This window comes from Talpa occidentalis, unplaced genomic scaffold (genome assembly GCF_014898055.3).
Source record: "Talpa occidentalis isolate TD23 unplaced genomic scaffold, MPIMG_talOcc4v2.1 talOcc4.4, whole genome shotgun sequence".
In the NCBI taxonomy this organism is placed as follows: Eukaryota; Metazoa; Chordata; class Mammalia; order Eulipotyphla; family Talpidae; genus Talpa; species Talpa occidentalis.
In genome coordinates this window covers 91,502,477-91,528,556 of record NW_023604295.1, presented here as the reverse complement: position 1 = coordinate 91,528,556, position 26,080 = coordinate 91,502,477, and the positions used below count along the sequence as shown (strand labels likewise).

Below are 26,080 nucleotides of genomic sequence, written 5' to 3'. Positions count from 1 at the left end.
GTTTTCCATTAAAATTTTATTGTCCCTTTTGTCAATCTGGTCTTAAAGCATCACTTAAATAAATACAAGCTCAAGCAGTTTTTAGATATCTTACAATTTACTTTTCTCTCAGGAAGAGACCAGAGTCCTTATTAAACTAGTTACCGCAAAGACTAAATCTTATATGGGGGAGGAAGGAGGAGAAGTGATATAGGAGGGTATAGTTAAAGGGAAAGGAGTTCTTCCTAAAACCTAAAAAGAAGCTTGAGAATCTAAAAGCATTACAGCTACATTCAGTAACTTTTACAAGGAGATTTTCCTTCAGAATCAAAATTAAAATACACATGTAGCAAGATCCAGTTGACCTAAATGGTTTCAAATACACAGAAATTTTAAACCAAAACATACTAGATCTTTAGTCTAAATAGTTATTATGAGCTTCTCACTCTTTCTTCATGGGTAAAAAAATACATCATAATAGATTTTGTAGAAAGTGACCCAGTATATAAGCTAACACCATCCATAACACATCTCATTTAAAATGCAAATGTCAAGGCCCTTTTTTTTATTTAGACATTCGCATAAAAATCATGGTTCTTACTTTCATCTAAAATAATTTCATTTTTGGATTCTCAAATTGAGGGCAAGATAAGGAAACTTTCCTAAGAGGAAAAAAACGCAAAGAGATTTAAAGGGAGCAACCAATAATAAAAAAAACTTAAAAGGCAGAGAAAATGGAAGGTAGCAATCACTAATGTCTCATCAAAACTTGACATTATTAAAGCAATATAAGCAGACACTCCAAATTATGTGGAGGGAGAGAAAGGTAATATACAAAAACATATTTATACATTCAAAAGGTTTCTTTTTCTTAATAGCATAAGCTATCTATGTCTAACATACATTACCTCCTGGCTGACCAGAATCTATTGAGTTATTCTTTTTAAAAATAAAGCTGAACAGGGCCTCCCTGGTGGTGCAGCGGTTGAGCGCTGGGTTACGAAACTGCCCACAACCTCTGCAGCGCCGGTTCAATCCCCAGCCACTGGGTGAGGGTCCCACATGGCGTGCAGACCTCTCCTGCCGCCCACTGCTCCCCTCAGCAGTGTGTTTCGTCAGTCTGTCTGTTCTGCTCCCTGCTCTGGCTCTGGTGAATTCTCTCATCCTCCCGCACTTCTGACTGTACCCAGTGTTTGTATAAATAAATAAATAAATATTAAAAATAAATAAAGCTGAACATGGCTTTTATTTCAACTCTAAGTTAAGATTAAAATATAAGTTTCAAAAAAAAAAGTTGTCTCATGCCACTTTCTCAGTAGTGCTTATGATAAATTATCAAATTTGATAACTATACATAACTACCTCAGACTATGGTTTCAAAACTGAGTAATATTTACCCATTAAAACAATGATTTGGATGAATAAAATGATGAAACATATATGAACTATAAATATGAACTTCAAATCTTTTTAAAAATATGTTTAATATAGATTTAGAAATCCACAGGTTATTTTTCTTACCATTCAGTAAACAAGACAATCAAATCTTCTTGATTGGCATAATGCTCCATGACTTCTTTCATTAATCTCACTTTTTGGCCCCCTCCAATATTATTAATTCCAGCACCACCTCTCCACTCTTCTCCTTGACCAAGGACCTAAAAGGAAATCAACTTTCATCCCTGAGTAAAACTCAAATTATGATAGCAAAAAAAACACATTTCATTAGCAACTTGCACTGTATTACACAGTAACTACTCTTCAAATGTCCAATTAAGACATGTTACACAGAAAAAAAACTTCATGCCAACGTCAGGAAATAATTCTTCAAAGTCAGGGGCCTCCAAGGTGCTATCAAGCTATAGCTAGCCACTGCAGCATGATTTGGATCCCAGGCCAGGTTGCAACCCACATGGTGCAGCAGACCTCTCCTGGCTCGCTCACTGCTGCCTTCTGGCAGAGTATTTCAGTAGATCTGCTTGTTCTGCTCCCCACTCTCTCTGGTGAATCCTTTCAACCCCTGCACCTCTGGCTTACCCCCCAGTTCTTGCATGCATAAATAAATAAATCTCAAAAAAATAATAATTCTTCAAAGTCATTCACCCCATAAGATGTCATCCCCAGTTTCACACTTTCAAAAGTAATCTAATCCAAGGAGGTGCAGGTAGGCGAACCACAAGTATCTCTCATATTTTACTTTTATTTGTTCAGACTAAAATGAAAAAGAAAATGAAGACAATTTTCATAACAGTTTTCAATCTGGCAAGAAATCTAAATGAAGCTCAGACTCTGAATTGGGGCCCATACGTGATTTTCACACTGACTTAAAATTTGTTGAGTCAGGGAACACAGAGCATTAAGTCAAACATTGCCTTCTTTACCTTCTAAATCTTGAATTTACATTATTTTCAGAAGCTTAATAATATCTGGTCAATATGATAAACTAAGCAGAACTAATCAACTTTGTAGCTTATCTTTTCACTATTTGCCTTAGCCTCAGCAGTTGCCTCTTGAAGTAAATTGCTCCTGAAGTAAATTACAGACATACCTTGACTATGAGGGATTAGGGAACATATGCCCCCCCAACCCCCTATCCACACCACATGTACCTTGTATCAAAGTGTCTTCATAACAAAGTCTGAAGTTGCCCAAATAAAATTTACTCAGAGGTTTGTAACATTAAGAGTGAATTAAACTAAAAATAAACACAGAAGGAAAGGATAAATATATTTATATATTTATTTTCTAAATATATTTAGTCATATTAAGTCAAATATAAACCTGGCTGGCAAGGTTCATGGGATCTCAGACTCAGATCTCTAGTTATCACCTCATCACTTCCTATATCAAAAGTTGGAGAGAAATTTTAGCCAAGAAAACTCAAACTCAACCTGGACCTGGATTCATACCGGGGGCTAGTCTAGTATAATTATTAGTTTTTGTACTAAAAAGTGGCCTCCTCTGGCCCTGAGACTTTTTACACTTCAGTCTGCAATCTTTCTGGATTTCTTTGATACTACAATAACACTGGGCACGCCACACCTCAGAGCCTACTGTGTGTCATGTACTGTGTTAAGCTCTTTTCTATGTTTATGTCCCACCATATCAGTATGTCAAACTTTAGTGTGCATGAAAATCACATGGAGGGCTTGTTAAAACACATACTACTGGATCTTACTCCCAGGGCTGATGATACAGCAGATTTGGGGTGGAGTCTGAAAATATTTATTTCTATTTCCCTGATGATGCTAATGGACTATTGTGGACCCAAAATATGAAAAAATAAACTTTTTTTTTTTATTTTGCAGAGCATGTTTATACAAGCATTAACAAATACAAAGAAATTACATGAGTGGCAGAGTATTACTAAAGCCTAAAAGCATCTTTAAAACAATCAAGTATGGTGGCCTAGGGCTATCACAGCTATGAACTGAGTTTGACCCCCAGCCAGGGAGCTAAGACACATGGCACAGCAGACCTCTCCTGTTTCACCAGCTACTCCCCTCAGCAATGTATTTCAGTAGATCCTCCTTTCCTGCTCTCCACTCTGTCTCTGGTGAATCCTCTCACCCCCATACCTCTGGCCTGCACCCCAGTTTTTCTACACAAAAAAATAAACATTAAATAAAATCAAGCAATCAAGTATATATAAAATTAATGTACAGAACCAAATTTTGTCTTCATTTTGTGCAATGGAGATTGTTATGTTGCTGATGTCATGAAAAATGTACTATTGACACACATTCTCACATATGAATTAAAAGACATACCATACCTTCACAGTGTAATTGAAGTATTTGGCTGACTGCATAAATCGATAGAATCCATCAGTTTCTTTTGTTGCTACTGTTATGACTAATAATTTATCTGGGGAGACAGAAAGAAATGATGTAAGATGGTTTACCAAGAAGTTAAAAGCCCCAACTTTACAACTTGCTACAGCAATTAGAGACTTCATTAAAAAACAGGAATGTACAGATCAGTTAACTTACATAAGGCTAAACAAAAAAGTTGTTGGAAAAAGTTAATTCAAATTAGTTATATCACTGCTTAATTATAAACGATCAAATGATTAATCATTTTAATGGTAAAAAAGAAGTATTTAAGGAAAAACAAGCCTTCTGCAGCAAATTCCAACACTAAGAGAGAGACTTAATCAAGTACTCAAAATTTCTATCTGTAAAGGCACTCTCCTAAGTACTAAACTAATCAATGAGCTTCACTGTCTTCTATAAAACATCACTGCATTTTTACAAACATCAATGAAGACTGGAAGCATATTATAAGCATCAAGACACTAACATAGAAAAAGAAAAAAAAAAATCAATCCTGAAACTAATCCTAATGTTTTTTATAAATTATGATGCATTGGTAACAAATACTTAAAAACAGATGCATTTCTCTCCATCTCCTAGTAAGTTATAATACTAATTGAAATTATAAGCAGCAGTCCCCAAGACTTCTGCACTGATCTCTGAATTGCACATTACCCATTTCAAACAAATGTCTATATGGTATTCTTTTCAAAATACTAAGATATCTAACCATGTGAAACCTCCTTCTCACCCCTCCCCATTGCCAAATATACTGAAATGGCCTCCCATGATTTTTAGGATGGCAGCCAAGCTCCATTATCTTAGTCTGGTCCTTGACTGACTCTATCCTCTCCAATCTCATCCACCTCCTCTCTCCCCTTTACTTAATCTCTAATAATTTTATTATTTTTCAATGATGCCTGTTCACTCCCACCAGAAGCTTCTATGTAAGACCACTGTCTAATGTCCCTCCTGATCTCCTGACAGGAACCTGTTCAAATTTGACATTCTTATACACATGTAATTTTCTTAGGGAGACTGACCCTGATCTACTAGAACAGGCCAGTTATCTGTTATGTATTTTCAGGCTCTCTGGCTTTCTCAGGGCACTTAACCACAAATTGTAATTGCATCTAAGATGCATGTCATCGTGTGAGATTAGAAATTCCTCTAATCCTCAACTAGAATACAAACTCCAGGAAGCAAGACATCTTTTGTTCAGCACTATACCTCCAGAGCCTAGCATATTGTTTAGAACAGACATGAGTTGAATGAGTAGATTCAGAGACAAGTGACATTACATTGCATGCGCATCTGTAAAAATATTTCAACAAAATCCCTAACTACCTTGCATTACTATCTAAAATTCATTAATGAGGAAGGTATGTTTAAATAGTAATAAGCAGACATGTTTCAATAGGTTAAGTAACTTAATCATAGTCCCTCAGTAAGTCAGTAGCAAAGCAGGTATGGACCTTAGTTATTCCTCAAAGTCCATTTCTTTCCAGTGATCCTTGTGACCTGTTGTGTTAGTGAAATATCAAAAGGCAAGAAGCAAATTTTGAATTTTATTTCATGTGCAATAAAGAGATAACGCAGCAAACTTGAAATTTCAATCTTAGGAAGAACTGGTCCTTGGCTGGCCACTGAAAAGTTGTATTTGGGGGACATTTCCCACCAATTCTTGATAAGGATGGCTCAGTGTTTCTACATTGTACAATGCGTTTACACTGCACACCTGCATTCCTTCTGGAAGTTTAGAACTTTGGTATAGAGGATGCTTATGTGACTAGCCCACAATAAAAACCTTGGACCCTGAGTCACTAATGAGTTTTCCTTGACAAATTATATTCCATGTGTGTTGTCATAATTAGTCGCTGAAAGAATTAAGCAAATCCTGTGTGACTCCATTAGGAAGGGGCAACTGAAAACTGTCTGGTTTCCCTGGACTTCTCCCACATGCCTTTTGCCTTTGCTGATTTTGCTTGGTGTCATATCCTGTAATACATCATAGTCATGAATATAACAATATTCTGAATCCTTTGAGACCTCCTAGTGAATTGTGGGCCCTGACAATGGAATTGGTGATACCTGACCCACTATAGGCAGTGTACATTCATCTGAAATAGGAACTACACACTCCAGAAAATAAATACTTAGTAGATAAAGCAATCATATTCTGTGTTCCTCTATGGACTCAGAATCATTCCATTCTAAGTTAAATGATAATCTCAGGGGCAGTCTAAAAAGTCCACTTATTTTACAGAGGAGGAAACCAAAGCCTAAAGAGAAAACAAGACTTTCCAGGATATTGCACCTAGGTGATAATGAATCTAGCACTGGAACTCAGAATTCACAGTTACTAAAAAATATGCAAAATCATGGTCTTTCTGCACAATTCTGTTGCTTTATTAAGTACTGATTCGGCCAAACACTATGACAAATAATTTAAGTGTCAATGGCAAGGAATCAAATTTCAGTTTGTGGAATTACTGGAAGAAATTTACAACAAAAATTCCTCAAAAGCGATTCACACCACAATTTCAACATGGAATAAAATATTGTCATCTCATAGAGATACCTGAAGATTCTTCAGAATTTTTGTAATAAAGGAGGAAGAGATGGGTCCAAGAGACAAAGGGTAGGATGCCTAGGGTTAGGGATACCAAGTAAAGCAGATACCAAGTAAAGCAGGACCAGATACCAAGTAAAGCAGGACCAGAATAAGAGCTCTGCAGGCCTTAGGCACCTAAAAAGTCAACCACCTCTCTTATAAGTACTTCAAATTACAATATACATTTTGACCTTGTTTTCACATTTAAAAAATAAAATTGTACACATATTAAAATTAAGAGCCTTTTTTAAAGATTCCCTGATGTCTCGCTAGGGAGCCCATGACTTCTGATGGCATATGACATAGTTATCTATTGGGTGGCTACTATTTAATGAAAAACAAATTTTCAGATAGAGTCAAAAGGGTTATTAATATTTTGCTCAAAAATTCAGGGCTCCTCTATAACCAATGTTCAAAACAATTATAAGAAAATCTTGATATAAATAGTGTCGTTTTTAAGTAAATTTATATTTACCTAAGTTATCTATAATCTAGAAAAACATTTATAAATATGAACATATAACCTATTCAATCTGCAAAAAGAAATGCCTAAAACTATTCAAAATCTCCATTTAATACTCATATCTCCAGTAACACCCCACTCTCCCTTAAAATGACTATCCAAAACTTAGATGTTAAGAACTCAATCTAGGGCCTCCCCGGTGGCGCAATGGTTGAGCACTGAGCTGCGAAGCTGCGCGCAGCCTCTGCAGCACCGGTTCAATCCCCAGCCGCCAGCAAGGGTCCCACAGAGTGCAGCAGACCTCTTCTGCAGCGCCCACTGCTCCCCTCAGCAGTGTATTTTGTCAGTCTACCTGTTCTGTTCTCCGCTCTGGCTCTGGTGAATTCTCTCACCCTCCTGCACTTCTGACTGTACCCAGTGCTTGTATAAATAAACAAATGGATCTTTAAAAAATAATAATAATAAAAAGAACTCAATCTAAGTATGATAGAGAAAAATAAATTAAAGGGAACTTACTCCCCCACAGCCTTCTCAATCTACATCCAGAGACATGGATTGTAGCCAAGAATTATACACTGATTTCAACAAATATATCTGGAATTTAGAAAGAAAAAGCAAAATTCAAATGCCGGAATGACGGCCTCCTCGGTGGCACAGCGGTTGAGCGCTGGGTTGCGAAGCTGCCCACAGCCTCTACAGTACTGGTTCGATCCCCGGCTGCTCCCCGGCCACCAGCGGAGGGTCCCACATGGCGCGCAGACCTCTCCTGCCGCCCGCTGCTCCCCTCAGCAGTGTACTTCGGTCCTTCTGCCTGCTCTGCTCCCCGCTCTGGCTCTGGTGAATTCTCTCACCCTCCCGCGCTTCTGACTGTACCCAGTGCATGTATAAACAAAACAAACGAGCAAACAAATAAATAAATAAATAAAACATGCCTTATTAAAAAAAAAGAATTATTAAAAAAATAATTAAAAAAAAAATGCCGGAATGAACATACTCAAAGGATTCCTCATTATTGTAAGTAAAGCATGACTTAAGAATTGGAAGGAGGGGGGAAATGTCCTGCAAACTTTAAAATACAAGCTCAATATAAGCCAATACTTTAGAGAGCTGGTCAAAACACACAAAAAAGAAATCTTAACAAACTTTAAAAGAGTGATCTCACTGTAAGTTGTAGAGTCTATGTGTAGAAAATTATGTGATATTTGACTTACTATGTTTAAAAATAAATTTGTAAACATTGAGTTTGATCAACATGGTAGGAAATCTGGTTATTCATTACCCCACATAGAGAAAAGTTGATACATTGAGAATTTTTATATCCAGAGAAAGATATTTACCATTTCCCCACCTCATAACATTTTAAAGGAAAAAATAAATAATGCAGAAAATGTAGATTTTGTATCAATAAGATCTTAAAACTGTTTGGGCTCCTGTAACAAAATGCCATGAACTAGTGAACTTCTAAGCAGCACAAGTTTATTTCTCACAGTTCTGAGGTTCTAAGTGCAAGATCACAGCCTCAGCACAGGCCAGCTCTGGCAAAGGTCCTCCTCCTGGTCCATACCAGCACCTTCCTGTGACTTCACTTGGTGGAAGGCAGCTGAAGGTCTCTCTGGGACCTATTTTATAAAAACAGTAATCTGCTTTGTGAAAACTCTACCCTCTTGACTTAAGCACCTCCCAAAGACTCCACCTTTTCATGCCATCATCTTTGGGGATTATGATTTTAACATATAAATTTGGGAGTACACAAACATTCAAATCTGAGCAGATATAAAATATAATTAAAAGCATCGAGTATAAATGCTCTGTCTTGGAAAAGGAGTGTTTCCTCTCCTTACAAATATTAATACAAAGAGTATGGGACTAATTTCCAGGATTTATGATTTGAAGACACACTTGATTCTTTCAAAAGTTATGAAATTTATACCTTGAATGCTAATTTAATGCCATAGGAAAAAAAGATCTCCCCTGTTCAGTCAGAGGAGACTTTAACTTTTGAATTCCAAGGATTCAGAGGCCTCAGCAACTTCCACAGAACAAAGATGTACCAGCAATAAGAGAATCTCCTTTGTGTGAGGGTAACTCATTTGCTGGCTAAATGCTTTTGCAGAGCGTATGAATCGCCACCCGCCTCAGAAACATGGGCCCAAAATTACGTAGTTTGTTCAAACAAATTTGATCGGTTACTATTTATTCAATATTTTACGGAGGTACTAAAATGATCTGCTAGAATCATTAGGGTCACCAACAGGAAGGTTAATAATCAGAAAAAATCAGCAGGAGCTAATATACTCCTGCTAATTCAACTACAAATGAAGAGCTGGCCTGAGCAAATATACCTTGAGAAGGATTTGAAGGTAAGCAAGGAGTGCTCTTAGAGAAAATGTGAGAGGGTAAGGTGTCTGAACCAGGATAGAAAAAGAAAAATCTCTTGGAAGAAGACTGCCTAACCTAATGGAAAGTAAGGAATGAAAATAAATGAATGTGAGATGCAAAATTAAAACCTGTCTTGACCAAAAGTTGTGTGACTGAATACTGATGAGAGACAAGTCAAACTTTCATTCATTGGGCCTCCCTGGTGGCCCAAGGGGTTAGGACATAACCTATGAAGCTGTCCTACAGCCACTGCAATACAAGTTTGATCCCCCAGCTGGCCAGGGAGAAGCGCACATGGCACAGCAGACCTCTTCTGTCTTGCCTGCTACTCCCCTCAGCAGTGTGTTTCAGTCAGTCTGCCTGTTCTGTTCCCCACTGTCTCCTGCCTTGCACCTCTGGCCTATACCCCAGTTCTTATATGAGTAAATAAATCAATCTTTAAAAAAAAACAAAAACTTTCATTCATCATCTTCAAGAATGGTGAAAATTTCCCTTGTTCCATGCCACAATGTCATGAACACATTACATGTTGAAAAAGAGAATATTTTGTTCTGTATTTTCCATGCATAAAATGAGTATGTTTTACCTATGCAGCATGCCATCCACGCAGTCTTAATAGTTTTACGGCATCTATTGAAACTACTGAATCCTTCCCCACAACTTGCTACTTCACCACTGTTCAACAAGTCAAAGTTATCAAATAAGAGACTTCTAGAAAACTGAATCAGTACACAGACAGAATTTTTACATATAAAATTATAAGTAGATGATTACAACTAGATTTCTTCTATAGAATTACTACAAAACCAAAAAATGGCTTTATTTTTAATTTTGTGTTGTAAACTGTAATAAATGTTTAACTTTATGTAAGAGAAATGTATTTTTTGGAGTACACCCCAGAAAATGAGAGACATTTTAGTATTCACTGTGCCAAAGTAGAGATTAAAAATTACATTCATATCTACACATGATTTACTTTTCTTTCCTGACCCACTCTTTTTTTTTTAATTTTTTTTTTATAGAGGCATGTTTTTTATTTATTTATTTATTTGTTTGTTTGTTTGTTTTGTTTATACATGCACTGGGTATAGTCAGAAGCGTGGGAGGGTGAGAGAATTCACCAGAACCAGAGCAGGGAGCAGAGCAGGCAGAAGGACTGAAGTACACTGCTGAGGGGAGCAGTGGGCGGCAGGAGAGGTCTGCGCGCCATGTGGGACCCTCTTCGGGAGGCCGGGGAGCAACCGGGGATTGAACCGGCGCCGCAGAGGCTGCGGGCAGCTTCGCAACCCAGCGCTCAACCGCTGTGCCACCGGGGAGGCCCCATGACCCACTCTTTTTAATTCAAAATTTTTTTACCTAGCTGATGAAGTAGGAAGTGATATTATTTTCTAGCCCTTTATCCAGATATCCAGCTGACTCCCAGGAGATATCAAAGATGTTATTCATATGAATGTATGAAGACATTGTCAATGCATATAGAAGCAAATGCCCTATACCCTATATTTTACAACTCTTTTTATAAATTTACTTAGGGCCTCCTCATGGTGCAAGGGGTTAAGACACAACCTATGAAGCTGTCCGCAGCCACTGCAGCACGGATTCGATTCCCAGCCGGCCAGGAGCAAACCCACATCTGTCTCTGGTGAATCCTCTCAACGTCCGCACCTCTGGCCTGTACCCCAGTTCTTGTATGCATAAATAAATAAATCTTTAAAAAAAAAAAAAAAGGGCCTCCCCGGTGGCGCAGGGGTTGAGTGCTGGGCTGTGAAACTGCCTGCAGCCACCGGCAAGGGGTCCCACATGGCGCGCAGTCCTCTCCTGCTGCGCACACTGCTCCCCTCAGCAGTGTACTTCATCAGTCTGCCTGTTTTGCTCCCCGCTCTGGCTCTGGTGAAGTCTCTCACCTTCCCACGCTTCTGACTGTACCCAGTTCTTATATAAATAAATAAATCTTCAAAAAAAAAAAAAAGTATTAAAAAAAGTATATTAAAAAAATAAAATTTACTTAACTTTGAAATATTTTCTAATGGAATTCAACTACACAATAATCCATTTTACTATGAACTATAGTTAACCAACATGTTAATGACAGATAGTTGCTTCCAATCCACTGCTATACTAAAAAAAAAAAAAAAAAAAAAAGAAGAAAATCAGCAATTGAAAATGATGAGCATAATTATGTCTTACTCTGACATGGAAAAGTGTATTTGTAGAATAAATTCCAAGTAAAATTTCTGGATCAAAGATTTTCCTCCCATTTCCATTTATCTTTGTCTTTGTTTTGACTACATGATTTCTGTCATGCAGAAGTTCTTTTCCTATGGTATAGTTTTTAATTAGTCATTAACTTATATTTTCTAGGTTTTGTGTCACAATTCAGAAAGGCCTTTCACATGCTGCAATTATAAAAAAAAATTCTCCCATGTTTTTGTGTAGTACTTACCAATTTTTTACATTTATATTTTTTTTAACCAGAGTCGATGTAGAATAAATAAAATGCTAAACCTACTGAGCCATTATTTCATATTATTCCAAATAAGGAGGTCCTAAGTTCCAATCTGATTTACCAAGATCTGCAATGAGTTAGCTTGTTAGTGCCTTAATGAGAAATATTATTTGAACTAGGAGTTTAAGGTGACCTGTGTTTTATTAAGAAATAAAATAAGCCAAAAAATAATTTATATTTCTCGAAGTGTACAAATTCTGAAAATATAAACAGTAACAGGAAGAGAATACAGCTCCATAATTTGCTTTCTCTAAGTAATTGGCTTTGTAACTAGTTTAAGTGCTTGCAATTATAATCTCATACATAAAGCTCTCTATATATATTATCTGTCACACTGACAAGAAACTCCCATAAGTTGTGAAACTTCAGATCCAATGAGTGCCCTGTTGTCTAATTGCCTGATTTTCTTTCATCTTTAATGCTTCTTTCAATTTTTAGTATTGTTTTCCTTGAATTCTGAACCAATTCATAGGTTAAAAGGCATACATCGATAATTCTCATGGACAAGTCGTCACTGAATTCTGGCCTGTGTCTATATAATCTCAGGACCTTGAGACAGTCACTCACCTAGTAGAGACTCAGTCACACCATTCTTGGCTTACCAGAAACCTTACACCTAGACTTAGGTAATTCCACAGGTTGGAAATGGCATGGAGTATGTAAGTATGCACCTTAACATGGTATTTAGACAGTTTGAAGCACGGTGGCAGAGAGAGTATACACAGTTGATGGACCTTTTACCTCATTCATACAAAACAATATAAAATGCTGAATAGGTTAGCTTTCTTGCTTTAGTCCCATTACAATGTGTATGATAGGTCAGTTTTAGCAGGTCAGTCTGTCTGAACATGTATTTGTTATAATCACTTCTCAGCCTTTGGGCAAAGATCAGGTGAACATGGGTTAATATCCCCCTAGTACTTGAAGTAAATTTTTTATTCATGTTCAAAATTGGGGGTGGGGATTGGTATATATAGTAAACATACCCTTATATGATTAAAACAGTGCTCACAAGCAGCAAGTTATTAGTGTTTACTTCAATCCATTATTATTCAGGCAATAAAAATACAGAAAGATACATAATATGCACATCTCCTGCCTTTAAGTAAAATTAAATTTTGATAATGGAGCACTCAGTAGATATTCCTGACCTTAGTGATTACTGTGATGTATAAACACCATCCCTAAGGCCATTAACCTTGCTATAAAAGCTCACAAATGGGGCCTCCCTGGTGGCGCAAGCGGTTGAGCGCAGCACTGTGGAGCTATCCGTGGCCTCTGCAGTGCCTGTTCGCTCCCTGCCATACTCAGAGCAACCCACATGGTGAACATATCTCTCCTGTCTCACCCACTGCTCCCCTCAGCAGTGCACTTCATCAGTCTGCCTGTTCTGTTCCCTGCTCTGTCTCTGGTGAATCCTCTCACCCTCCTGCGCATTTGGCCTGTACCCCGGCTCTTGTTTAAATTAAAAAAAAAAAAAAAAAAAAGCTCACAAACGCCTAGGCTAGTCCTCAGGTTCTTCCAATTCCAAGTTCTTCTGCAGAGACATTCCTTTCCTTAATAATTGAATTCATTGATCTTTAATTTTTTCCATCAGTGGTCAGATAACTAGCGTGACATTATTTCAACAGGTTACTAAAATCTAATGTTGTACCCTCTTCCTCAATTCTAATTAGTGTCATATTCCAGTATCAGCACTCATATCCCAAACTCTCAACCCTATAGAAGACTACCTGCACTGCTTCAGTTTTTGCCTCACCTGCCCTCTTAAGATACACCCATGGGTAAAGCTCATAATTTCCAAGATTTTTTGCTAACCATTAACTTTCCAAAATTTATTCAACCAAAAGAAAATCTGAATCATTGACTTGAGAATTAACTAACAGATGTCCATTCCCCTGACCTTCCTTGACCTGGTAAACATATTTCCCAGTTTCTGATATTTTAGAAAAATGTTTTCATTTGCTCATACTTGGAATATTCTACCTCATATCCTCCTACTCTCATTTTAGGTTTTTTTTTTTTTTTTTCCATTCCTAGGGCTAACTGAATCACAAATATCCAACTGAACTCTTAATTAATCCAGATGCTCCCAGTCTCGTCAATTATGCCACTGTCTTGTTCCAGAGGTCCTCAAACATTGGCACACATCAGAGAAAACCCCCAGACATACTGATTCAGTTTGTCTTGGGAGAGACACAGGAATAATTTCTGACCACCAAGCTTCAGCATTAGGATGCTGATCATGCTAAACAGAGATTACATTATAAGAACTACCTCCTAAGAATGCCTATGAATAAGTACAATTAGTATCTCTAATTTTATATAACAGTCCAATGAGAAGGTTAAACATGAAAGAAAACTAAAAAGTCAAAAGTATTTGTGTAGTGTAATGTGCTGCACCTCCCCCTGCAGTGACCCTTAGGGCTAATGGCTTGCGCCACGGTCCCTAGGTCCGGCTGGGCAACCAGCACGCAGGGGGCGAACAGCAAAACCCCCTGAAGACATACCTGTTGCACCTCCCCCTGCAGTGACCTCTAGGAATCCCTAGGTCCGGCTGGGCAAGGAACCAGTGTACAGGGGGAGAACAGCAAAACCACCTGAAGACATAGATACGACTGAAGCCTGTTGAAAGATAACGACCACCAGGAGCCACTACAGGAATGCTGTCCACATGGAAACTTATCTCGCCTTCTCAAGGCCCACAAACTTTATTCTAATACAACTGTCTCTCTAAAATCTTTTCTCTCTCTCTAAAATCTTTTCTCTTTCGCTGTCTAAAAGGTCATTGGTTTGCTGATTAAAAAATAACATACGAAATCTAATAACTAGGCTAATTCAAATGAAACGTTACTAAACTCTGTGTATTAATAGAACTGTTAGCTTAATAATTTCTCTGTTGTATGCTTAGCCTTGTTAGTATTAATCTTAATGATAAAAATATTACATTGTGAAAAGTAAAATTCACCCGTGCTAATTAATAGTAATTTAGGGGTAGTGAGTAGTTTAAACAAAAAGTATTCACATAAAATAAAAAGAAAAATTAATAGCCTAACTACTTAGGAATGCGCCTGGGTCCAAATGTAAATCACTGCCCTGTCAATGATAAACTAAACCTATAAGCAAGCTGATTTCTTCACTGATGTTCGCCATTCCTATGCTTTTAGAAAACATATATATACTGGTCACCAACTCAAATTAAATTACACTCAGATTTTCACTCTTGAAGTGTGTGTTTGTCATTTCTTTCACCGACGCCCTGACCACCCTGCACGCTTCTCTCAACCCTGAGGTGGCCTCATCGTCTACTGCTGTGCTGGTCCACGGCAGTAATGGAAGAAAAAAACAACTTCAGTGGGCCTCAAAAATGGAATAAGATTTATTTCCTCAGAAATGAAGAGTAGTTTAACAGCAAATCATCAACTAGGAGTAAAAAAGGGCAGTTTGAAGTTAAGATGAGCTCTACATCAAGGTCACTAGGCCCTGAAAGGGAGAGGTGCTGCTAAGGAGATTTTGAGCAGAGAATTAACAATCTTACAGTAGCATGATTTCATTCTCTCCTACAAAACCAACATCTATTCTGTGCCCACTTCATTCCAGACATTATTCCATTGTTCTAGAGACTTAAGTTCAATATCGAACAAAAGAGATTAAAAAATGAGTCTCTGTCATTATGAAGTTTACATTCTAATGCAGGGGGACAAAAGGCAAAGAGTATTTTCAGCTAACTGGCACAGCTAAAGAAAAGAGCCACAGTGAATCCTGCCTGTTGCAATTTTGCACAACAGAACCAAATATCTCTAACAGGGTGAGATAAAAAGCTTAATGAGCTAGCAATACAACTATATGAGGGAAAACATTGCAGTAAGAGGAAACACAAAAAAAAAAAAAAAAGAAGAAGAATTTGATAGGTTCAGCCCTCAAATGTTGGTGGAGAGAGGAAAGGACCCCATGGGAAGTAGAATGAATAGAAGAGACTAAGCAAGAGAGAAAATGAGTTCAGAAGTCAAAGTAAATATAGCAGGGCCTAGTTTTGGCTTTTACTGCAAATGCAATGGAAAGTTATGAGGATTTTTAGTGAAAGGCTGCTAAATACTGATAGTTGCTAAATATACTAATGTTCAGTTACTAAAATACTAACAGTGCTATTAGTAGCTGCTAAAATAATACTATCTTAGTTTCCACCATGTAGATACTATAAACTCAGTATTCTCCAAGTCTCACCGTTCTTACAATTTTAATTTAATTACGTTGCTCAAAATTAAACACATTGTTAAATGGCAAGGTACAAATTTGAATCCAGATAGTCTGGTACCAGAGTCTGTGCTCATAACTGCTACACAATAGTGTCTCAGCGTCTGAATAAAATTTAACAGGAATCTTCTGGTTGCCATGAGAGAGATGTCAAGGGTAAAACTAGTAAATGTAATTGGTAGTGTTTATAGCAATCAACTACAGAAGAGATTATGGTGATATGGATCAAGAAGTAATACTAAAGAAGATAAAGTTATCATTTTGATGTGTTTTGAAGGTAGATTAAACAAGATTGCCTGACGTGGGGTTTGAGGCAAAGAAGTGAATAAGGATTCTGGATTTAAGAATACTAACCTTAATCCAGCCATCTATTTTTGGGCATTTGAGCTATGGTTCAAGAAGATGTGGTACATGTACATAATGGAATATTACTCAGCAATCAAAAAAAGATAAATTCATGCAATTTGCAGCAACATGGATGGAGCTGGAAGGGATCATGCTCAGCAAAATAAGCCAGAAAGAAAAATACCAGATGGTCTCACTCATAGCAGGAATTTAGAAAACCTAAACGAGACCAGGAAAAAGACTAATTATAATGAAGTAAAAATCAAAATCAACAAGCAACTATAAACCTGTAGTAAACATACTACAGGTGGGCGGAGGAGAGAAAAGGTTCAAAAAAAGGGGGGGAATTGTATGGGGACAATAGCCAAGATGAAAATGCATACATTGTGCAAAAATGAAAAATGATGTAAATAATATATAAAATAAAAAAAGATAAAAAGAGTATTAACCTTAATAGTTTAATGCCATTAATTTTAATGCCATTAATGCCATAACTTAATTAGCCATTAAGTTTAATACTAACCTTAAAAGTTTAGCCATTTTGTGAGTAAAACAAGAAAGTGTTTAAATCAAAACAATTTACTGTGATCTTCTAGATGTTAAAAAATCTAAACACTCTATTCCTATTTTGAAGGTGATACAATCCTTGTGATTTCTCCTGTTCTGATACTCGTTGACTCCTGAAAAGCTGTAAACACAAACTATCAAACAACCTAAATATGTGTTAAGTGTTTTATTATAGTAATACAGATTATGACTCTGTTCATCCTAACTTATAAATCTTTCTTGCACTTAATATTTTATTTAGATTTTTACTGGGGTTAAGCAGAAAGCAATACGCAGAGGTTTTTCACTTTTTAAAATGTGTCTTTGTAGAAAAGTAAGCCATAGTTTCACCCCTGGATAAATGACATCACTAATAAGAAATGTGTTATAAGAATTAGAACATTCATGTTGAAAGGAACTGGGGAAAAGAAACATCAGCTCTTGGCAAAAGAAGGTTATTGTGGGAAAGAGGATTCCTCCCTTCTTCTCTCCTTCCCTATCTAGTAATCTTATTCAATTAATACTTAATCACCAAAATACAGCAAGGCATTAAGAAGTTACAAAGAGGATGCATTGTAGGGTAAGTGAAAAGGTATCAGGCTTTTCTGCCCTCCTGCCATTAGGATTGATGATGGATCTTTATGGTCCTGAATGCATGCCTGATGGCGGGCACCTGGACTAGGGTGTGGGCATATGTAGATAGGATTCACCTGTGCTGAGAGACTGGGCTTATAAGGGTGGTGTCACAGGGACACCAGCAGAAGAGAGAACAAACAGAAGCAGAGAGAATGAGAGCGAAAGAGAGAACCATGAGGAGCAGAGAGCAGAAAAGCATAGAGAAACACGAGAAGAGAGAAACAGAACCATGAGAGAAGCAGAGAGAACGTGAGAGAACGTGGGAGAGCTCAGATAGAGTGAAGACTTGCTGGGCACCCCTTGCCAGCCATATACCTGGTAAATCCCAATAAAAGCCTGCAAAAGCCATTGAGGGTTCCAGAACTTCTCCTATACCCATCTGCTTGGATCATAGAGAACCTGCCCTGTGTCCTCCTGCCCCCTACAGCATATTTAAGAAGTTATAAAGATACATATTAAGAGCTATAAAATTCTTCTCTTTTAAATTCAATCTGATTTCAGCAATAAAAATCCATACAGGGACAGGATGCTCATATGTTCTCGGTAAGGTGGTATCTGGTTTGTATTAGAGTCAGCAGCTCATGGGGGAAGTAGTATAACAGGAAATTAAGATCACCTGTTAGAAAACTTGACCAGTTTCACATGGGACAATTTTTTGAGAACTCCTCAAAAGTCCAAGCAAGCAGTCAAAAAAGTCTGACTCCAGTGTTAAACAAGGAGACATTTCCTCTGTTGAACAGGTTCGTTATGTCATTTCTAGCAGAGAACTACTCCCCAGTGAGGTGTGACTTCACTGTTACCTAGAAACATGGGTAAGCACTCAGTATTTTCTTCACATCAATGATATCTACAACACTCCTCACTCGCTCTTATTCGAGTATTTCTCAAAGTAGAACTCATGTCATAAACTGATATATCGTCATATATATAAAAAATAGAAAAGTCTGTATTAAACTATACCATGCACTTGTCAGAAATATACACTCTACATTAAAATGAGTTTGAAAAAAAGTTCAAATTTACAAATTACTGTTTGCATATTTTACTCAGTATTCCAGTCGGTTAAACCCTGATATTTTTTGTCTCTATATTTTAATAGAAATTATTATATAAAATTATACTGTAATTAAGAAAATATACTAAACAAATATAACCTCTTCCAGATATTTCATAATCATTTCTTTTTTTTTTTTTTTTAAGATTTATTTGTTTATTTATTTATACCAGCACTGGGCACAGTCAGAAGCGTGGGAGGGTGAGAGAATCCACCAGAGCCAGAGCGGGGAGCAGAACAGGCAGAAGGACCGAAGTACACTGCTGAGGGGAGCAGCGGGCGGCAGGAGAGGTCTGCGCGCCATGTGGGACCCTCCTCTGGTGGCCGGGGAGCAGCCGGGGATCGAACCGCCGCCGCAGAGGCTGCGGTCAGCTTCGCAACCCAGCGCTCAACCGCTGCGCCACCGGGGAGGCCCTCATAATCATTTCTTACTGTAACTTACAGATATAATTTCCCAAAACACATTTAATTATACATACCTATTTATTCCCCATATACGTAGCCCTTAAGTATTTTTTCATATGTTGTTTCTGAACTTTAATTTCTTGGTCTCCATTCTGATGTCTACATACCAGTATGCCCACTTCTATCAAACAACAAAGCACTTTTTTTTCCCAGATGTTGCCCCCTTATAATTTTTGTATTTTGTATGACAGATAAACTCATTTGTTCATCCTGTGTAGTAAATAAAGGCAGTAAATGGCTTTTTTATCTATAATCGTAAGTAATATAAAGTGCCAGATGAATTATGGCCAAAAGTACAGTTAACTTTATTAAAATTAAAATTGTTGTATTAAATAAATGTCCCCTAATAATAAAATGATGACTACAACATAAATTTTTAGAGATTATTTTTCAACTTCATTAACTCTTCCTAAATATAGCTTGCAAAATAACATGTAACATTCAGTATGTTCTAGTTTTTATTGAAAGAAAAGTCAGGCTGACTGAAAACATTTTCAGGCTGAAGCTGTGAAAAATATCTCAGGCTTCTATGGTATTTGTTAAAAAATTGTGTTGGTTTGATAATTATTAGAATGGCATGAAAAAAATTCAGACCTGAATTTTGGAAAAATAAGCACATACACACTTATCTACAAATTCTTTTTGCCAAAATAAAACAAGTAGTATTTAAAGAGAAGTCTAGTGTAATGGCAGGATGGGCCACAGTGCAAGTTTTCTGTGATTCTATGCAGACGGGGTAAAGGAGGAGAGAGTCCTGCAGCCCTCAGTGGCTTTTGCAGGCTTTTATTGGGATTTACCAGGTACACCTCAGGCAGGGGTGCTGGGGGACTGAGAGGCTGATAGCCTATCAGCCTCCCAGCTAGTCTTTACTCTGTCTGGGCTCTCCGGCATTCTCTGGCATTCACTGCTGTTCTGCTCTCTCGTGGCTCTGCTTCTGCTTCTCATCCCTGTGACACCATCCTTAAAAGCCCAGTCTTAGCCCAGGTGAATCCCATCTACATATGCCCACACCCTATTCTAGGTGCCCGCCATCAGGCATGCATTCAGGACTTCAGGGTTCCGTCATCTATCCTAATGGCGGGAGGGCAGAAAAGCCTGATACTTTTACCTTACCCTACACTAGACATTAACTCTGCATTATTCCTCCTTCAGGAGAGACAGTAATCCTGAGCCCTACATGCATAATACAATGAAAATGTTGTTTGTTTGTTTTTTTTAATACTGATTGCCCGGGGCCCACCTCAGGCCAATTAATTACTCAGAATCTCTTGGGTATTCTTATTTCCTTTTTCAGAGGGATAAATCACTATGTGACAGAGAAACACTTGTGTACCAAATGGTTACCTCAATGTCAGGTCACCTGAATTTTTTGCCAGTGATAGGGAAAGGAAGTTCCAACCTCAAGAGTAGTCTGTATGTTGCTTATCTACAAAGTCTGATCCCAGTTCACTGTGAAGGCTTGCCAACAATGTTCAATAGCTTTCATCTTCATTTTTCAACAAATAATTATTGGCTTTTCTCTATAAACCAAGCACTGTACTAAATGTTAGAAATACAATTCAATGGAAACCAACAATATTGAGGTCTCAGGGGTTCCCCTCTTTGCCATCCATTCTGGATTTTTTCATTTCTGGCCCTAGAAAGTTAGAGGATTTGTCACAATACCCCTTACAGTTTCACTGAGGAAATGTTCCTGACAGAAAAGCAATTACCAAATTATAATTCCATGCTTACTTTTCACGCTTCCTTTTAACGTAACTCTAAAAAATCACAACTAAGCTACCATCTACTGCATATATACCTTTTACTAAAAGAAACTAACATTTATACAGATTTTTGTCACCAAAATCAACATGTGTACAGTATTTTCTTTTATCAGTAAATAGAAAATAACATGAGTTTCCATATTTGATTTAATCAGCTAAAAAAGTTTAGTGGCAAATTCATTGTCCAGCTGTATCAAATTATTACCTTCTGATGCTTCTCTCTAATAGTTTTCCCCTCTTTGCTTATTCACATCTCAATTCTTTATTTCCAGTTTTTCTCCCTCCATGTGCTTCTGAAAACTAAGACTGACATATATCATAATTACTAGGAACCTCTGCAAAGGTTCATCAGTCAAAATATGACAAAACCCAAACTTCTTGTATTAAAGATTAATTTTCCCATTGAACTAAATGAAAAGCAGGGGGAGAAAAGAATATATTTTTTAGCTACACAAATCTCCCAGAGCTTGCTTATAAGCATACTTATGCAAAACAAATACAAACAATAAAATCTAAAAGCATAATGAAACTTTTTTAATTGATATGTTGCATCAGCTCATAAAAGAGAAGCATCAACACATTCAATCTCCTGTCAAATCAATTATATTGATGCCCTGGTGCAAACAGCAGCTGACTGAAGGAAGTACTGCAGGGGCACTGACCTTAATGTCACAAAGCCAGATCCCTCCCCCACCCCAGTTGTTTCCCCTTACTTTAGTTATATGACAACTTCTGTAAACTTAAAAATCTGCTTCAAGCTGCTCTGTAATTTTTTAGCACATTACCAATTTGTAGAATGTTCTCTCTCAAACTCACAGCTTGAAGAATCCCAGTAGCTACTTTGACCTTTGTAGGGGCAGGAATGACACAGCACAGGTTTTCTGATCCAGCAGACTGGGTAAAGGAGAGTGAGTCCTGGAGTCCTCAGCGGGTTTTCAGGCTTTTATTGGGATTTACCAAGCACACGGCAGGCAGGGGTGCTGGGCGGCTGGGAGACCTGCCAGCCTTCCAGCAAGTCTTTACTCTATCTGGGCTCTCAAGAGTTCTCTGTTTCTCTCTCAGCTTCTGCTGCTGCTGGCATCCCCGTGACGCCGCCCTTAAAAGTCCAGTCTCTCAGCCCAGGTGTACCCTCTTCAGGTGCCCACCATCAGGCATGCATTCAGGACCACAGGGTTCCCTCATCTGTCCTAATGGCGGGAGGGCAGAAAAGCCTGATACCTTTTACCTACCCTACAACCTTCTTCCTAGAATTTAACACTCTTGAGTTCCTTTGCAAAATTTTATTATGGAGGCCTACTTTTCAGCACTGGTTCTCTGCTGAACATTTAGATAAAAACAACTCAAAAACAAAAACAACTAAATTTCAGTAAAAGTGTTTGTAAAATAGTCACCAAAGTCCTTCCAGGAAGTTCCAATTCATATAAACAAGAATGAGAATATAAGGAATGGTAGGTCGAATATTCCTAATTGATGTAGACTTAGGCAAATTTAAACTTTTTAATGTAAAATTTTAACTCTTCTGTTCCTCATCCAATCTATTTACAAACTCAACAGCATTACAGAATCCAGCTGCACCTAGTATGTTTTCTGTTACTGATTTAATTAGGACACCATCATCACTTCCCAGACTTCTGAAACGGTCTCCTGAGGGATTTCACCACTCTGATCCCCACCCATTTCAGTCTGGTCTTTACACTGCCACAAGAATCACACTACAACTCTTTGCATTTGATGGCCACACATAGAGTTGAATCGCAAGTCACAATGCCACCCTATCGAAGGTCAAAGGGGACAGTGGAGCTGAAAGCCACTTCTACTCTATTCACAGGAGGTTTATTCTAATTCACACAGGTATCTTGTCTCTTTTTGTTTCAAAATATTTCCATGATTTCCTTCTTGTTCTTAATGAAATCCAAACTCTTTACCACAGTCTCCTAGTGCCTACAAAGTCTGGTCCTGTTTTCCTAACATGTTCTTGGAGTGGTGGCCTCTCTTGGACCCTACCAGCCACAGGAGAAAACCTGCTATTCAAGGATGCATCAACCACCTTGTCAGGCAAGATGCAAGACATCTGTACCTGTGATTCCTGCTGACTGCAAAGCTCCTCCCCAGCAACACCTGCTCCCTTCAGGTGTTTACTCAAAAGTAACCAACATTAAAAGTCCCTGAAAACAGCACCTAAATGAGATTTCCAACCTTAGCATTCTTGCCCCAATCTTATTTTACTTTTCTTTTTAGTACTCATGGAGACCCAGTGTATCTGTCTCTACTATTAAGAATATGCAACTCACAGAAGAAATAGCAATGACAAAAAAAGTTTTTATTTAGATCAGTAAAGAAATAAATCATTATAAATTTAAGAAATAAATAAGGAAGATAAAGAGACTCAAGGCCTATCCCCCCATCCCTCCCCCACAAAAAAAAAAAAACCCTATAAAAAATAAGACTCTAGGGAATTTAAACTGTAGATCTTCTAGTACCCTACTAGTGGAGATGCCAATCCACTGGAAATGATTGTGTTGTATACAATCCCCAGCAGGTGTTGCTGGGATATATAAATACACACACACACAAATAGATTGGATGAGGAACAGAAGAGTTGAAGAGTTGGGGGGAGGGGATGGAGAGAGAGAGAGAGAGACAAAGGAGCTACATGAAATCAAACTTTCAAATAAATATCATAATCTAGACACCCTACAGACTATGACAAATAATCTATAAGTAAATATAGTTATGGTGATACACAATTTTTTCATTTCTACTTTGCTTTCATGAACATTTAAACAGAATCAAATTAAATCCCTTCCTCCTACATGTATATATCACACTTACATTTACTTTACATATTTCTATATATTTTATATATTATGTGTGATTATGTGTGTATATATTGTGTATATATATATTACATGTATATTATATATATGTCTATTATATATATCATATAATGTATATTATATACATGTATATTATATATATCATATATGTGTATGTATATATTATATACATGTATATATATAAAAAAAGAGAGATGCAAAATTTCACATCCTTTGATTTCAACATTTTGCCTTTAGGGCCTGATATGCAGAAACAGAAACCAAAAATCCTTAAACAGAACACCCAGGTAGTATTAGTATTAGTGTTGTTAGCATAAATTAGCAAATAAATTATATAACCAGTAATAAGATAATGCTTATACAAGTTATGGTATAGCTCATGACAGATATGAAAAGGGTACTTAAAAATCAGAGTACTTGAAATCATGGGGAAAAAGTATTTTTTTGTGGATGAAGTAGAACACAAAATTATCTTTCTACTTGTGCATGTACCCAGATTTTATAAAGAAAATAGATGACGATATATAAACAGGTGGGAAAAGAAAATATACACAATGTTTTACATTGTTAACTAATAATAATAGGATCATGGACAAACATAATTTCTTCTTAAATATCCTCATTTTTCAGTGATAAGCATGTATTTTCATCGTAACTAAAAACAATTTTTTTTTTAAAAGATTTATTTATTTATTTATACAAGCACTGGGTACCGTCAGAAGTGCGGGAGGGTGAGAGAATTCAACAGAGCCAGAGCGGGGAGCAGAGCAGGCAGAAGGACCGAAGTACACTGCTGAGGGGAGCAGCGGGCGGCAGGAGAGGTCTGCGCGCCATGTGGGACCCTCCTCATGTGGCCCAAGCAGCCGGGGATTGAACTGGCGCTGCAGAGGCTGCAGGCAGCTTCGCAACCCAGCGCTCAACCGCTGCGCCACCGGGGAGGCCCTAAAAAACAATTTTTAAATGAAGTTACACCATCCTCATGAAGCTTATTATACTTTAGCTACTACTGATTCTTACTGGCGTTTCAACATTTCCAACAAAATATAAGTCACTTCTTACTACAGCTTGCAGGATGACTTATAGATGAAAATCATTACTAGAAAGGACTAAACTGACCACATACCTTCTACATGTTACTGTACTAGGTTTATGACACAAAAATAATTCCAGACACACTGAAGATTTCTTTCTATCTTCACCAAATTGAAAGCAAAAAAAGTAAAATAATTTTAAACACAAAAAACAAAACATGTATTTAAATATACAAAACCAAAAAAAGATAAAACTCCCTTGGGCAGTATATATGTAGAAATTTGTTTGTTCACTGTAACATTAAACTGTATCTACACTTCAATTTGTCACAACAATTAAGAAAACAAATGTAATTTAAAAGTAAACAAATGTCATGAGTAGTTGGGGAATAGCCAAGAGAAATGAAACATATTTGCAAGTCCAATTCCAAATAATTTTGAGGAAGACCAATATACTAATTCTAATGCAAAATACTCTCCTGTGAATCTGCTCAGCAAAAATTTCAGACACAAGCTTAGAATTTCTGCTATGAGTAAATAAACTACCAAAAAAAGAAAGAAAGAAAAGAGCTACATGAAAATCAAACTTTCAAATAAATATCATAATCTAGACACCTTATAGACTATGACAAATAATCTATAAGTAAATATAGTTATGGTGATACACAATTTTTTCATTTCTACTTTGCTTTCATGAACACTTAAGCAGAATTAAATTAAATCCCTTCCTCCTACATGAGCCAGAATTTCCTGTTATCTCAGCCTTCTCAAATTCCAGAACACTGAGTAAGGGCCAGTTGTTTAATCTCAGAAAAGTGACTTTAGCCAGCTAAGCATTTACTGAAGACTAATAAGGGTGTCTAAAATGAAAACACTAGAAAACATGAAATTGAAAGTTAAACAAACACTATGACCTTGTAACTAGAGATACTGTCCTCACATAAATTTGACCCATTGCCCTAAACAAAAGGAGGGAAGACGAACTCCTGTGACTTAGTTGCCTCTATTTTACAGTTTAGTTTTTTATTCCCATGACTTTCTTCAGTGATTGTTCTTGAAACTTGAAAAAACATTCAATAACAGAACTCTATAAGTTAACAATAAGTAGAATATGTTTCATGTACTGCTGAGTCCATACTTGCATCCCTACTGTAAAAATGACTTACCTTAAAATTCTGAAATTATTATCAAACCCTGATTCATTTGGAAATTCTGCCCACATGGGCAGCTGATCTCCCCTAGCTCATATTGCTGTCTTCACTTTAAAACTCTAAGTGCCTAAAACAAGAAAATCCGTAAAATATGTAATCTCCTTATACGGACAGATTCACTCCATGTGGACATTCGAAGACAGATTTTCTCTAATCACCCTCCCTCTTTCTTACTCTCC

At 37.2% G+C, this 26,080-nt stretch overlaps 1 protein-coding gene across 2 annotated transcripts in view; it reads right to left on the bottom strand.

Annotated features, from left to right (window-relative positions):
* The window catches only part of PLOD2 (procollagen-lysine,2-oxoglutarate 5-dioxygenase 2), a 97,791-nt gene that overhangs the window by 50,081 nt on the left and 21,630 nt on the right, over nt 1-26,080 (bottom strand). For both annotated transcript variants that reach the window (XM_037525831.2, XM_037525832.2), the window contains exons 2-3: nt 3,755-3,846; nt 1,501-1,637 (exon numbers count right to left, since the gene is read on the bottom strand). In XM_037525831.2, the coding sequence (XP_037381728.1) occupies nt 1,501-1,637; nt 3,755-3,846 (229 nt within the window). The remainder of the gene's footprint in view (nt 1-1,500; nt 1,638-3,754; nt 3,847-26,080) is intronic.